At 36.8% G+C, this 16,535-nt stretch overlaps 1 protein-coding gene across 2 annotated transcripts in view; it reads left to right on the top strand.

The window, feature by feature from the left end:
• The window catches only part of CFAP47 (cilia and flagella associated protein 47), a 546,843-nt gene that overhangs the window by 310,809 nt on the left and 219,499 nt on the right, over positions 1-16,535 (top strand). For both annotated transcript variants that reach the window (XM_075852746.1, XM_075852745.1), the window contains 2 exons: positions 12,205-12,401; positions 14,804-14,947. In XM_075852746.1, the coding sequence (XP_075708861.1) occupies positions 12,205-12,401; positions 14,804-14,947 (341 nt within the window). The remainder of the gene's footprint in view (positions 1-12,204; positions 12,402-14,803; positions 14,948-16,535) is intronic.

The raw sequence follows: 16,535 nt of genomic DNA, 5'->3' as shown, positions 1-16,535 counted from the left end.
GAAGTGTCATCCCGGGAGGTCGGACTGCAGGAAGGAGACAGGAGTAATCGGTAAGTTAGAACTTCGGTTTTTTTTTACAGGTTAATGTATTTTGGGATCGCAAGTCACTGTCCATGGTGCTGAAACAGTTTAACTCTTTCAGCACCATGGACAGTGACTATCTCCTGACGTCGCGTACCGATAATTTTTTTGCCGGGATCGGCCAAAACGAGTTTGGCCGAACCCGGTGAAGTTCGGTACGCTTGTCCGGCTTCGCTCATCGCAAAGACACTCCGTTTGGATGTTCGGAAACAGAAAAGCACGTGGTGCTTTTCGGTTTTCATTCATCCTTTTCACTGCTGTTGCGCGAATCACGCTCGTCCCACGGAAGTGCTTCCGTGTGGTGCGCATGATTTTCACGCACCCATTGACTTCAATGGGTGCGTGATGCGCGAAATACGCAGAGTTATTGAACCTGTCGCGCTTTTTGCGCAGCAGACAAACGCTGCGCAAAAAGCACGGACTGTCTGTACTGCCCCATAGACTTGTATTGGTCCATGCGTGCCGCGTGAAAACCACGCGGCCCGCACGGACCGAATACACGCTCGTGTGAATCCCCCCTTAGTGTCTAAGTCTGTTTTGGCCTTGTGGACACAGCCGAGTTTTTCAAATCTGACATGTGTTACTTTATGTGGTAATAACTCCGGAATGCTTTTACCTATCCAAGCGATTCTGAGATTGTTTTCTCGTGACATGTTGTACTTTATGACACTGAAAAAATTTGGTCGTTAAATTGAATATTTATTTGTAAAAAAAAAAGACCAAAATTTAGAGAAAATGTGCAAAAATCTGCAGTTTTCAACATTTTTATGTATCTGCTTGTAAAACAGATAGTAATACCACACAAAATAGTTACTAGTTAACATTTCCCATATGTCTACTTTATGTTTGCATCGTTTTTTGAACGTCCTTTTATTTTTCTAGGACGTTACAAGGCTTAGAACTTTAGCTGCAATTTCTCACATTTTCAAGAAAATTTCAAAAGGCTATTTTTTCAGGGACCAGTTCAGTTCTGAAGTGGTTTTGAAGGCCTTATATGTTAGAAAGTCCCCATGAATCACCCCATTATAAAAACTGCACCCCTCAAAGAATTCAAAACAGCATTCAGAAATTATTTTAACCCTTTAGGCGTTTCACAGGAAATAAAGCAAAATAGAGGTGAAATTTACAAATGTCATTTTTTTTACGAAATTAATTTGTAATACAGTTTTTTCTGTAACACAGAAGGTTTTACCAGAGAAACGCAACTCAATACTTATTGCCCAGATTCTGCAGTTTTTAGAAATATCCCACATGTGGCCCTAGTGTCCTAATGGAATGAAACACCGGCCTCAGAAGCAAAGGAGCACCAAGTGGATTTTGGGGCCTCTATGTTATTAGAATATATTAGAATATATTTTCTAGAGGTATAGTTAGCATTTTGAGCCCACAGGTTTTTTGCTAAATTTATTGGAACTAGTCTGTGAAAATGAAAATCTACTTGTTTTTCCTGAAGAAACATACAATGTTTTAGTTTTTACAAGGAATAAAGGAGAAAAAGCAATTTGTAAAGCAATGTCTCCCGATTACAGCAATACCCCATATGTGGTAATAAACTGCTGTTTGGACCCACGGCAGGGCTCAGGAGGGAACGAGCGCCATTAGGATTTTGGAGCGCAGATTTTGCTGGAATGGTTTTCGGTGCCATGTCGTGTTTGCAAAGCCCCGCAGGGACCATAACAGTGGAAACTCCCCAAAAGTGACCCCATTTTGGAAATGACACCCCTCAAGGAATTTTTCTAGGGGTATAGTTAGCATTTTGAGCCCACAGGTTTTTTTGCTAAATTTATTGGAACTGGTCTGTGAATATGAAAATCTACTTTTTTTCTGAAAAAACATACAATGTTTTAGTATTTACAAGGAATAAAGGAGAAAAAGCACCCCAACATCTGTAAAGCAATGTTTCCCGATTATGGCAATACACCATATGTGGTAATAAACTTCTGTTTGGACACACAGCAGGGCTCAGAAGGGAACGAGCGCCATTTGGATTTTGGAGCGCAGATTTTGCTGGAATGGTTTTCGGTGCCATGTCGTGTTTGCAAAGCCCTGGAGGGACCATAACAGTGGAAACTCCCCAAAGGTTAGCTCATTTTGCAAACTACACCCCTCAAGGATTTTTTCTAGGGGTATAGTTAGCATTTTGACCCCACACGGTTTTTGCAGAATTTATGGGAATTATGCCGTGAAATTGAAAATCAAAATTTTTTCTAATAAAATGTAGTTTTAGCTCAGATTTTTCATTTTTACAATAGATAAAAGAGAATAACCACCCCGAAATGTGTAAAGCAAACTCTTCTGAGCACAGCAATACCCCATATGTGGTAATAAACTGCTGTTTGGACACACGGCGGGGCTTAGAAAGGACGGAGCACCATTTGACTTTTGGAGCTCAAGTTTTGCTGGTATGGTTTGCGGCCCCATGTCACATTTGCAAAGCCACTGTGGGGCCAAAATAGTGCAAACCCCGCAAAATTTACCCCATTTGGGAAGCTACAACCCTTGTGGAATTTATCTAGCGGTACAGTGAGCATTTTGACCCCACTGTTGTTTTGCTGAATTATTGGAATTATGCTGTAAAAATGGAAATCTACATTCTTTCCACTAAAATTTTTTATTTTTTTCATTTTCACAAGGAATAAAGGAGAAAAAGCGCCCCAACAATTGTAAAGCAATTTCTCCCGAGTACGGCAATACCCCATATGTGGTCATAAACGGCTGCTTGGACACACGGCAGGGCTCTTAATGGCTACTTGGCATGTAGATTTTGGTTGATTGTTTTTTGGGCGCCATGTCACATTTGCAGAGCCCCAGAGGTACCAGTACAATAGAAACCCCTGAGAAGTGACTCCATTTTGGAAACTATACCCCTCAGGGTAATCTTCTAGGGGTGCATTTTGATCCCACAGGTGTTTCTTAGATTGTATCAGAATGAGGCAGTGAAAATGAGAAAAAAAAAAAATATTTTCCCCAAATATATGTCGTTTTGCACCCAATTTTTCCCCCCACAAGGAGTAATAGGAGAAAAACAACACACGATTTGTTACCCAATTTCTCCCGAGTACGGCAATACCCCATGTGTGGCCCTAAACTGCTGTTTGGGCACATGGCAGAGCTCAAAATGGAAGAAGCGCCATTTGGCTTTTAGAGCGCAGATTTTGCTGGACTGGTGTACGGGTGCCATGTCCCATTTGCAAAGCTCCCTTAGAGCTACCAGAGTAGAGTGTGAAACCCTGAGAAGTGACCCCATTTTGTAAACTACACCCCTCAAGCCATTTATCATTTGCCTGGACATATGACAGGGCTTAGGTGTGAAAGGCGCATGTGAGGCCTATTTTGGTGACTTTCGCAGCATTAGCCCACAATGGCAGGCCTCTAGGGTCAAATAGTAAAACAAACCCCCAAGTAGTGACCCCCATTTTGGAAACTGCACCACTGAAGGCATTTTATTAAGGGGTGTAGTGAGCATTTTGACCACACAGTTTTTTTTTTTTCGATTAGAAATGAATGCTTAGTGGATGGTGCAAAGTGAAAATTGCAAATTTCCACAGGTATATGCCATTTTAGTGCACAATATGTTGTGCCCAGTTCGTGCCACTGAAGATAAATACCTCAAACTGTTAAGCGGGTTCTCCCGGGGTTGGGCGATGCCATATATGTGGACGTAAACTGCTGTTTTGGTATGCTGCAGGGGTCAGAAGGGAGGGAGCGCCATTTTGCTTTTGGAGCGCAGATTTTGCTTAGTGGTTGTTTTGTGTGGGGTTTTGCTGGTATTTCAGTTTATAATGTGGGGTCATATGTAATCTGTGCGGGGTACATCAGGGCATAATAAGAGGGTATAATAATGGGGTAAATAAATAATATTTCATAAATCTGTGGCCAGTGTCACATTGATAAATGGTGCCAGATGTTATCCACTTTTGGATACTCTGAACATTTTGCGTCGCCATATTCTGAGAGCCAGAACTTCTTTATTTTTTCTCCACCGGAGCTGTGTGAGGGCTTATTTGTTGCGTTCAATCTGTAGATTTCATTGGTACCATTTTGGGGTACATGCAATTTTGTGATCACTTTTTATTAAATTTTTTTGGCAAGCTAGGTGACCAAAAACCAGCAATTCTGATGTTTTTTATTCTTTTTTTTTTTAGCCGTTCGCCATGCGAATGACAATTTTACTTTATTCTGCGGGTTGGTACGATTATGGCGATACCAGATGTATATAGTTTTTTAGCGTCTGCACAATAAAATCACTTTTGTTTCAAATAATTTATTTTTTGTGTCCCCATATTCCGAGAGCCATAACTTTTTTATTTTTCCATCAAAAAAGCTGTGGGAGGACTTGTATTTTGCGGGACAGGCTGCAGTTTTTAATGGTATAATTTTGGGGTACATGCAACTTTTAGATCCTTTTTTTATTCTGTTTTGCGAGGGGTAGTGACTAACAAACAGCGATTCTGAAAAAGTTTTTAATTACATTTTTTTTTAATCAAAACTGTTGAATTTTTTTTTCTAAAGGAATCCAAAAATAATGATTTCTTAGATTTTCTATAGAGAGAATAGGAAAGACATTATAATATCTTCTGTACAAACATTTGGACAAGTTATGCCATCTGAGATCTGTTTGTACTTTTAGAATTCTAGTGAAAAAAAATGAAAGGCTGCTTATGGTTCATTGGACACCATAACAAGAAGAGCCTCATAAGAGTCATTACAGAGCACTCTTCATCTATGTTATGAATATAATAGGTCTGTTTTCTGGTTCATTAATAGGCAAATGACTGTGGATGATGCCTTTTAGGCTATGTTAACACGCGCTCAAGGGCTTTCAGTCGAGGATTCTGTTAGAGGTTCCGTCATTTTTGACGACTACATTAGCAGAGCATACAAGCACAGTATTTTTGCTGTCAAAACAACGGAATCCTTGATGGAACCTCAATAGACCCCATTATAAGTCAATTGGGTCCGTAGTGCACCATATGGATCTGTAATATGGTGAATCTGCTCCTATTAATTTAGAACAAGAAACTGAAGCTAGACTGGACCCTCAGGCTCACCAAAAATAGCCAACTAAAGGTCTGGTCTATTGAACATTTCTCTATTTGTCTTACAACAGTGGAGCACAGTAAAGATAGGTCAGAGATGGTGCTGACTTTGTGTCTATCTTTAGTATTAGTAGGCCTTTATCATTTTCCATTACTTAGGATCCACTCCTGGTTTTGGCTTACATGTAATCTCCTATTTTTTTTATCCAATTATGTACTGAAGAGATTTGTCATGAGTATTGCAACATTTTCATAAATATGTAAAAAAAAAAATCTAATTTAGTACAGTTTTTAATTAAGCACCAAAACTTGATCCTGCAACAGTAATGATACATGTGCCCTATGAGATTCCCTTCTTAGGTAAGAATTTACTACACATTTGATGTTTTCAAATATTGAGCAACTCCTGTGTCCAGCAAAAAGCTTAAAAGAAATCACTTTCCGAGACGCAGATACAATCTTTCCTACGAACAAGGAAGTAGAATGTCAGCTCACCACCTCCACCTGTCTGGATGCATAATGTCCAGCATCCCTATTATCAATTGCAGATGCATCGGAAACCTGCTAGGCATTAAGGTTCAGCTATAGTTTTTTTGTACAGTGGTTTTATGATATAAACGAATGGTTTTGGAATTTGTCTGTACTGGACCTGAACCCTGTAATTTCATAGAAATAGGGTGCATTTGTGTAACAGTATTTATCACTCCCTATCACACCATGATTTTTCTTTACATGCCACATCTTGGTACAGTAATTATTCCTGTGGGAAAAAAAACAACTATTTAAGTATTCTAGCGCTTTCAATATGTTCTGGTTTTGTTTTTATAAATGTAATTTTTTTTCTCACCCCTCTAAAACGTGAATGACACACCAAATATATAGAATATAACAAATAATAAGCAATTGAAAAATATTTCTCAGGAGATTCAAGCATTATAAAATTAGCTTGTATGTTGAACTCATGAACAAGATAAATACCCCAGGCAAGCACCTCTGCTCTTTTTTATTGAATGACAAAGATCTTCAATTGATGAAGTCACTTAAACATTTCATCTATTCAGGGACACTCATATTCTATTACTTTACTCTGACACACTGCAAAAGAACTGTACATTTTGTCATTCTGCTCTCAACCTCTTTATCCATTTTATGGAATCAAGTGCTTTTTGATCTGTTCTTAGAAACTGAGATGTTGGAAAAAGAGACAGTACATAACACAGTTAATAAAATGGCTGGACAGGGGTAAAATGTAAGCGTTTTTCAATTTGTGCATTTTCTGAAATGTTGAGAGACCACATTTGTGGGGGTCCAGTACTTTAGGAGCCTCCTTACTCCATTCAGGTGTGATCGCCCTAGATTCAGTAGCTTTTAATGACCTCTAATGGCCATACTTAAAAAGATATTGTTTTAGGAGATCCAATTTAATTGTCTCTCTAATGTAAAATAAAAATTTCTTAAAAGTAAATGTCCTGTTTTAAGCTCAAGAGTTTTAGGTAAGTCAATGCTTATGGGGGATGCTTACCTGCTATTTCTTTTCCTCAGTTCTTGCTGCTTGTCTGCTTTTTACCTCACCTCCATTAGGGCAAATGTGTTCTGTGACTACAGTTGAGCTTCAGTGTCTACAGGAAGTCTGAGGTAGTCTGAAAACCACCTGCTGTCTCATCAGTGGTTCAGGATTTTGCTCTGTCCCTCGCCACTACAGCATTTTCTCTCCAGGTTGGCTGCTGTGTATAAACACAACTTTATCACAAACTTAGTTCTGAGTTCTTTTACAGCAAGGCCAGAATGATTATAAAGTACAGAATACTAATGGACACGGACAAGGACACAATATTTACAAAGCATTAGTGCGGTCTCATCTAGAATGTGCAGTTCAGTTCTGGGCTTCAGTTCATAGAAAGGATGCCCTGGAGTTTGGAAAAAATACAAAGAAGAAGCAACTAAACTAATGAGAGGCATGGAGAATCTAAGTTATGAGGAAAGATTAAAAGAATTACATTTCTTTAGTCTTGAAAAGAGACGACTAAGGGGGGACATGATTAACTTATAAGTATATAAATGGACCGTACAAAAACTATGGTGAAAAGCAGTTTCATGTAAAATCCACTTAATGGACTAGGGGGGCACTCTCCCTATCTAGAGAAAAAAAGATTCATTCTGCAGAGGCGACAAGCCTTCTTTACTATGGAATAGTCACCGCAGGAGCTGGTAACAGCAGGGACAGTAGATGGCTTTAAAATAGGCTTAGATCATTTCTTCGATCTAAAAATGTACAGAATTATCAGAAGGGCAATTTTTCTTTTGAAGGGAAGATTGGTTCATGCCTTGTGTTTTAGTTTTTTTCTTAAAGCTTCCTCTTGATCAATAGGGGTAAAACAATTTCTATAGTTTATTCATATCCCTTCCCTTTGTCCCATCCCTTGGTTGAACTTTATGGACATATGTATTTTTTTAACTGTAATAACTATGTAGCTATGTAATGCACCATGGAGAAATATCAGTTAATTGCCCCACATATACTGAGGGGAATGAGCCTCAGGCTACGTTCACACATCACGCAAAAATTACGCTGTGGACCTAAAAATCTATGCCAAAATCTGCAATAAAATTGGCATGTGTTACGTATGGATTTTGCTATTCATTTTAGTGCGGAATTCAGCCATGTATTTCATTCATTGCATTGCAATAAATGAAATCCGCTGTGAAAATCTGCTGAATTTCTGCAACAGATAGGGCATTCTGTGAATTTAAAAACCCACAGAATGCCTAGGAACTTTGGCAGATTTTTAACACTGAAATAATTGGGTTTGTTAAATCTCCATTCACTAATATTGTACTATACATTGTTTTGGAATTTCAATGTGGATTCCGCAACTGAAATTGAGCAAAAAGGACACGATGTGTGAAGCCTGGAGAGTTGCTTTAAGAATAGCCAGAGTGATATTTTTCTTTTGTTTATTTAACTGTCTTATTTTGAAACATTTATCTATTTCTTATTTCAGTACAGTTTATATTTCCGTTGGTATAATTTGTCTGGATAATATAGGCTTATTATAAAAACACTGTCATATTGTTCTGAAGTTTAATTTACACAGGTGGACATTTCATTGTTGAGAAAATAACGGTAATTTTGAAATTGATGTCATAGATTACTTGTAATTCCTCCATTGTAGACTTGCAACAAAAGCAGGATTTTATACTTTACACTTTGAGGGTGTTATGCTCTATTATGTTTGGTAATGGTAGTGATTTATTTGCAAATGACTGATCTGACTGTAGGATAAAGCTTAAATAAACTGTAAGGATTAATCAGGTGCTTTAGAACTTATTGGTATAGTATTCAGCTCATTAATGCACAATGAGTTTATCTTACGTTAGCTTTACCCCTGCTATTGTGATGAGAACACAAAGCTGTTTTCCGAGTCCATCAAAAATCTGGCATGGGGAGAGTGCAATAAAACAATAAAAGAGTTAATACTCGCCTGACAGATCCCCCGGCGTTCCATCGTTCCCGGCAGTCCTCCCTGCCACTATTTATTGACCTTGATGTGCCGTATAACAGTAAGGCCATTGATTGTCTGCAGCGATCCGTGGGCACGTCGTTACTGCAGCAAACAGATATGGGGAGGACTGGAGCGTTTGTGCTGGAACGCACCTGGGAATCTGTCAGGAAAGTAATGGTTCTTTTTATTTTTTATTGCATTCCCCCCATAACCAGATTTTTTATGAACTTGGAAAACCCCTTTAAGTCGTACCGTACAACAGCACTCACAGAAGTTTGACCTATACTGTATAAATGAACAATTACAAGAGTCCATGGGTCAGGCCAAAGGACAATGGCCCACTAATGCTGTCTAATTGTTAGACAGCGTAAACATAGACCAGACAGGCACAATATGCACACAATTTTATAGTGGTGCATGCTACATGATAATTTTGCCACTTCTTGCGTGACATGTTAGACACTTTTCTCTTCCTTATAAAACATTTTATTCGGTTTATTTTGTGCCAGAATTCTGTACCAGTTTTTTGGCACACTTTTAGCGCACTTTGGCAAAGCACGCCATTTTCCCGCTGTGCCAGCCCCTTTTATAAACACTTTATTAAAGTGACACTAATAAAAGAGCACCAAATACCTCCTAGACACTGACACAGTAGTAAATCTGCACCAATGATCAATAATATCTATCTATCTATCTATCTATCTATCTATCTATCATATGTTTTTTCATATTTACATACTCAAGTTACCTTTTAAACATACAGTAAACCACTTACGTGACTTTTTAATCCAAGATTATGAATATATTAAGTTTGTAAAAATGCAAGATATATGATAAACTGGTTTGCATATTAATTAATGATAAATTATAATAATTTATTTCTCACTTTCCCATGTGTGCATTAATCTTATTGTCAAAATGGAATAATGAGTTCTTAGCCTAAAAGGCTACTTTGATGAATAAACATAGAAAACAGCCGATTTGTACTTCTTACAAATAGCTAAGAGATGTTACAGAAAATTGATGCAATTACATTTCAAGAGAATATTTTGATTAATTTTCAGTTAGAAAAACTATGGCTTAGAGAGCAAAATATGTTTCTGTTATAATGACTTTATCCTGTCAGCATTATTCTATTTGTAATACCTTTTAAAACTTTTGGAATAACTTTTTTCAAATTGTCTAAAGCCATTGGTTACAGACTTACAGGACATAAAAAAATTCTTATAAAAGTCTTACATCCTACAAGTATATTGAGAACTGGGATGTTTTGCTCAATGTTTTAAGTACCATCAGCTTGAATGTTTCATGGAAAATCCTATTACTAAAAAGTTGTACGGACAGGAGATCTACTGTCATGGACATTTCACTGTACATTATAAATAAATATATACACACACATAACACATATGGTATATCAACTTCATCCAAATACACACAATACAACACAATCACTTGCTATGGACTAAATCATAGTCACAAAAAAAAAACAACACAATAAAAAATACAATCGGCCTCATTTATCAATACTCAGGAAATATGAAGGCTGAGCTCTAATTGGTTGCTATGGGCAACAAAAATAGTTCTACTATTATGCTCTGTTAATATCTGTGCTCGCTCTTTCATTTTTCTGTTCCATCATAGGAACAGCAAACAGAAGCGTGGGATTCGTCGCATGGTGCAAACCAATGGTGCCCAGCAGAAGCCATTGATTTTAATGGGTATGGTTGGGTTTCCGTCATGGTTTTTGGTAATTTTGCATGACAAAATAGCACTGCATGCTGCGCTATTCTCTCTGACAATTATGATGAAACCTGTGATACAGGCTCCTAATAGGAGCTTCTAATGCAGATGTGAATAGAGCGTTAGATCCTTTTTATAAATGAGGTCCATTATTTCAGTAAAATTTATGTCAATCGTTGTGTGGTTTCCCCCAGGAAGGAATGCCAAAGTGATACTATTTTGTAGTAAGGTAGTTGGTTTCTTTATTTATTTCTAAACACTTAGTGTTGTACATAGTTCTCCAATCTGCCTTTGTAAAAAGGCTAGACCGATTTCATTAGAACAAAATAAAGTTATTCTATAAGCTTATTCAGTACCATACAGGGTAATATCCAACTTTTGTGCATGGCCTTGCATGCATCTATGTCCAAAAGACTAACATTAAGGAAGATTTACCTTAAATACAAACATAGCGACTATGAAGAAACAAAAGTACAATATATGCACAATAATGAGTAATGTCAGCAGGCAGGGGTGCTCTACCAGCACCAGGATCTGAATTTTATTAAATTTTTTTATTTAAATAAAATAATAATTGTCACTTAGAGCACAGATTGAAATAAAAGTTTAAATGCTTGATGCAGAAGAATACACCAACTTTTTGTGGCACCATTACATTTATTCAAAACAATGAGTGATCTCACATCGGAAACATCTGTTTCAGAATGCAGCGGCACGCTATTAGCACCTGAATAAATATTTTTGAAGAAGATTTGTGAATGATGTGTTGAAGATTGGTGATTCATAAATTAATATAAGAATTATATAGCTACAGCAGCACTCACTCACAGCAATGGCTGTCTGTGTCTGCCTAACTAACACACTATCACTGACTGACTCCTATCTCTCTCTAAAATCTATCTCAAATTATAGTAAATCTAGCTTTGTTTTCTGTTCTCCTCACTATGAAACACACTCACTTATGGCCCTTTTACATGGGCCAATTATCGGGCAAACAAGTGTTCATGTGAACGCTCGTTCCCGATCATTTCCCTGTGTAAACAGGGCAACAATCATTCATCGACTGATTGTATTGTTTGTGCTACAAGAAACATCATTGTCGGTAGGACATCTCTCTGTGTAAACAGGGAGATGTGCTGCCGACATGATGGTAATGCATTGGGACGAGCAATCGTAGTAACGCCACCTGGGGTCACGTGATCCTTCTCTGTCTTCTCCTAGTCTTCTTTTGATCTGTAAAATGTGTGATTCGTTCGGAACGAATCCCAAATACGAAACTTTTGAAACGTTCAGGATGAATTTGCTTAGTGTAGAATCCAGTTGCTCATGTCTAGTTTTGACTGCATTTTCCCAATATTAATGCTTCAACTGAGCCTATATTGGAGAAGTATTTGTATGTGACCTCCATGCCTAAAGCAACCAATGAAAGTTCATGTTTCATTTTCCAGTATATCTTGGTAATAAGGCCACTTTTTTGTCAGACAAAACTGTTTTGCTATGTGGAACCCACTGGATATGAATAACTTTTATTGTTGTGCTCCTTTCCGTTTGTAAACATTCTATACTTTGTTGTTTGCTTCTATAACCCACACATGATTTATAATTTAATGTTCAAGGTGATGTATAAAAGTTTTATGTATATATGTAATAAAAACAATTATACTAGGTTTAAATAAAAAAGAAATGTTCATAGTGTTATGCATGGTATTTTTTAATGAATTATTCTGTTCTACATTTGGAAACTAAGATACATTGCACAAAGTTCTTGCCAAAATTTGCATTGAATATCATTTGGAATGTTGATATATATTGTGTAATTATTTATTGTTTTGATACAGATAAAGAAAAAGGAGTTTTATTTCCAGTAAAATTTGTCCCTGAGAAACCTGGCCGCTATACCTGCAAAATTTTGCTACATTCCTCTCATGATGTACGAGTCTATATGATTGAGTGTGTCGTCAATCCATGCAGCACAGCAACAGAATTGGAATTTATTACCCCGGCCTTTGAAGCACTGATTCAAGATATTCCAATAGTAAGTCATACCACATGGCTATATTATGTGTCATTTTACAATGTGTCCATCTTGAATACTGGACTCATATCTGTTGCAATTGAAATATTTAATGTAAGAATGTTTGATGTTTGGCAGTATATTCCACTGTATTGGGGGCTCAAATAGAAAAAAATATTCTAATAAAAATAATTTTATATTTCTTTTGGAAATATTTTTTTATTATTATTACTACATTATATTTGCTTAATTGTTTTAAAAAAAATATGCAAAACACGCAACTATAGACTACTGGCAGCTATTTATGAAAATGTCAATTAATATATAAATGTAGCAGATTTCAGTTAGATGTAGGAGTCATGAATTTGCCAGAACTCATCATGATTTTATAATCATGCAGCAGAATGCCGAAAGAGTTAAATTACACTATATATCAGTTCCCAAAGTAAAGTTTATCTCTAGCACTTTTTTGCTATCTCTTGGGTTTTATATTTATACCCTCAGATGACTTAATGGCAAATTTTCTCATATTTTTTCCCTTCCATAAAAATTCTATATTGATTAGTTTCCTGAACATTCAGAAAATCTGACTTCAGATGAAAAAGTGCTGTTACCCATAGCAATGAGATTGCAAAACAAAACTTATTGTTGACATTTTTTACCTTCATTGTACCGTAAGGGTAAGTTCACATGTAGCATATATACTGGAGATTTTCTGCCAAGGATGTTGTTGCGGAAAATTCGCAGCATAATACAATAGCAGCAGATTGGATAAGATTTGAACAAATCTCATCCACACGCTGCGTAAATGATGAGCGGAAAAAACACTGAGAAATTGATTTGCAGTGCGTTTTTTTTATCCACAGTATGTCAGTTGTATTTGCATAATTGGTGTTTTCGTGTTGCAGGTTTTCCCCATCTAATTCAAGGTACCTCTATAACCCAAAAACTAGCAATTTTAAATGTTCTGGTTAGCCAATAAATGATCACTCTGGACAAAGTTGATACACGTAGTCATGCCTAGGTCAAAAGCTTAGGGGTGGTGTATGACACGGAGATATTCTTTGCTGTTTTCTAAATCCATGTGTCATACAACGCCCTCACAGATCATGTACAGTGCAAAACCTTAGGCTGGGTTCACACGACCATGTTACATCCGTAATGGACAGAACGTAATTCGGCCGGAAGTCCCGGACCGAACACACTGCAGGGAGCCGGGCTCCTAGCATCATAGTTATGTATGACGCTAGGAGTCCCTGCCTCGCTGCAGGACAACTGTCCCGTACTGTAATCATGTTTTCAGTACGGGACAGTAGTTCCATGGAGAGGCAGGGACTCCTAGCATCGTACATAACTATGATGCTAGGAGCCCGGCTCCCTGCACTGTGTTCGGTCCGGGACTTACGGCCGAAATACGTTCCGTCCATTACGGACGCAACATGGTCATGTGAACCCAGCCTTAGGGGGTGTTGATGGACAAAGGGATTACCACGGGTGTTTTTTTTTAAATGTACTCTGTCACACAACCACTCTCCCACATCAGGCACCGCACTAGGAATTGTTTAGTGTATAGGTTTTTCCTGGAGTGGTCGTTTTACGGGTTGTTTTTTTTGGGGGGGGGGGCACATGTGCACATTTTCTTAGCGCAATGTTTTTATTTTTTGTTGCTTAATTTACTATTGAAATCGGTAATTAAATTTAAAGTCTGCACATTTAGGCACAAGACTTTAAAAACATGCCCTCAGTTCATCTTATGTGTTCATAACTCTTGTATTATTTGTTATGTTTACATTTTAAGTACCTTTATTTGCAGCCTTGCGCTACATGTACCCCCTTTGGTGTTTATTTATTATGGTCATTTTCTCTTTTCATCTCTGTTCTTATTCACTGTGTTGTGCTGTTCTACATTACAGTGCATGCAAGATGTCTATTTGTACAAACCCTGTAGCAAGATAAATGATCTGAAAGCTTCTTAATTAATTTAATAACTATTCTGTAAATGCATTCTGCATATACATACAACATGTTTTTTGTCTTGTAATTTAATCATCTGCAAAGACTTTGCTCTAATTCATATTTGTATATTGGCCTAATATGTAGTCATTTGAAACTATGTTAAAGTTTGATAAAAAAAAGAAAATTTTGCATGGTTTTTTGGAAAATTATGTTTTATTGTTCTAATTCATATGAACTAAATGAAAATTGGCTTGTGAATTTTAATAGCAAATATCGTGTATCAAATGTTCCAAAGCACTCTTAATGGGGAACAGTAGATCTGTTCCACATCATTAGCTAGGTGTAAGATAGATAAAGTATGTCTGGGTTGGCGTAATAGCGATCATTAGAAATCTTTTTTATAAGCGTATTCTTGTTACTTATTTAGTTCATAATAGTAAACATCTATTTTTTTTTTCTCTTTTTAGAGTAATATGACTCAACAAGACTGGAAACTGAAAGCTATTCTTCAAGGACATCGATTCTATGGTCCTCCATTCTTGCATATACCAGCAGGGGACATAGCACAGTACTCTTTAATGTTTAAACCTACTGTTGAATGCTGTAGCACTGTAAGTATTGTGATCTTTAGAAGGATCCATAGAAAAAAACATTTCGCTTATTTTTATAAGTAGTTCAATTAACATCTCTCAAGAACGAAAATTTCTTGGAACACCTTTTGTTTCATGGAAGGAAAGGATATAATTCTTATTAAAAATATTTATTTTTACGTTTATTTAGTATGTATTGATCAGTTAACCACATATCACGCAAAATTAAGTCGATTGTCTCACTAAGACATCCCGAATTTAACAATCAGCTAATATTGCTAGGGAAAGATTTATGTGGCCCCACAAGTGAATGGGCAATGATTTAATACTTAGCCAGGCGAAGTCTGAGAGTAATAGTAGGAGCTGCTCTTACCTAAAGGGAAAGTGTCAGCAGGTTTGGAGCCACTAAACCAACAGCATGCCGTTATGCATCTGGGGTTTAGTGTTCATAAACCTGCCTACCTCAAAAAACGTACGTTTAGGAAACAGTTACTAAAGTAGATTACAACTTCCCGAAAGGAGTCCGGGGGGCATTGGGTGTATGCACATTGCGTACATGAAGCAGAGGAAAGTACACTTCGCTTCACTGCAAATGCGCAGTGTACTCTCATCAGCTTCATGTATGCGATGCGCATCACAGTTCCCAACGTATGGAAAACAATGTTTTCACGGCGCAGTGTCAAGCTTCAGTATCTCCAGCTCCAAAATAACCAGTAGAAATAGAAAAAAATGCAGCACTTGTTTTTGATCCTTAGAAAGCTGGGCAGCTATATTCACTAAAACTTTGCGATGTTTCGACCCTAGTGTGGGTCTTTCTCAAGAAATTTAACAACAGGGCACCATGCAATATTTAAATTAATATGACATCATCATAATAGTCAAATATGCAAATTTACAAAAATATCAATTAGACCAGTACAACTGATGAGAATTTGCATACATACATATAAATATGATAAAACTCACTTATGTAATATAATAAACAATTCCTAGTCGTATATTCATATTATTATTGTTATTATTGCTATTATTATTATTATTATTATTATTATTATTATTAATAAGTATGTTTTATTTTACCAATAATCCCATCCTCTTTTGTATTTGAGCTTGAACTATGTACTATGTACGCATTTGAAATTGTTTTTTTTGTTTTGTTTAATAAAAATGTATATCAGTGTGTTTTGTGCAACTTTCTAAATACTTTTTATTAAAAAATATTTTTACTTTTTATGATACAGTTTCTTTGTATCCTGTATACAGAGCAGCTTTATCTAGCTCTGAGACCTGTATCATAACTTAGATGTGGTCGATAACAGGTGGATCCTGTGTGTCAGAGACACGTAGGATCCACTCTCACTGACGCTGTCAGTGCCGCTAACCTGACGGATTCAGGTCTCAGCGCATGATACAGCTGCTCTGTATACAGGATACAAAGCAGCTGTATCTCAAAAACTAAAAAATATTTTTATTAAAAAGTATTTAGAAAGTTGCACAAAACACACTGATAGACAATTTTATTAAAAAATAACTATTTTAAAAGGGTACATAGCCTTTAAAGTATTAAAAAAGTATGCTTATTTTTGTTTTTATCTTCATTTTTAATGGT

This window comes from Rhinoderma darwinii, chromosome 2 (genome assembly GCF_050947455.1).
Source record: "Rhinoderma darwinii isolate aRhiDar2 chromosome 2, aRhiDar2.hap1, whole genome shotgun sequence".
NCBI lineage: Eukaryota > Metazoa > Chordata > Amphibia > Anura > Rhinodermatidae > Rhinoderma > Rhinoderma darwinii.
The sequence above is the reverse complement of the archived record's forward strand: the minus strand, read 5'-3'. Positions and strand labels throughout refer to the sequence as shown.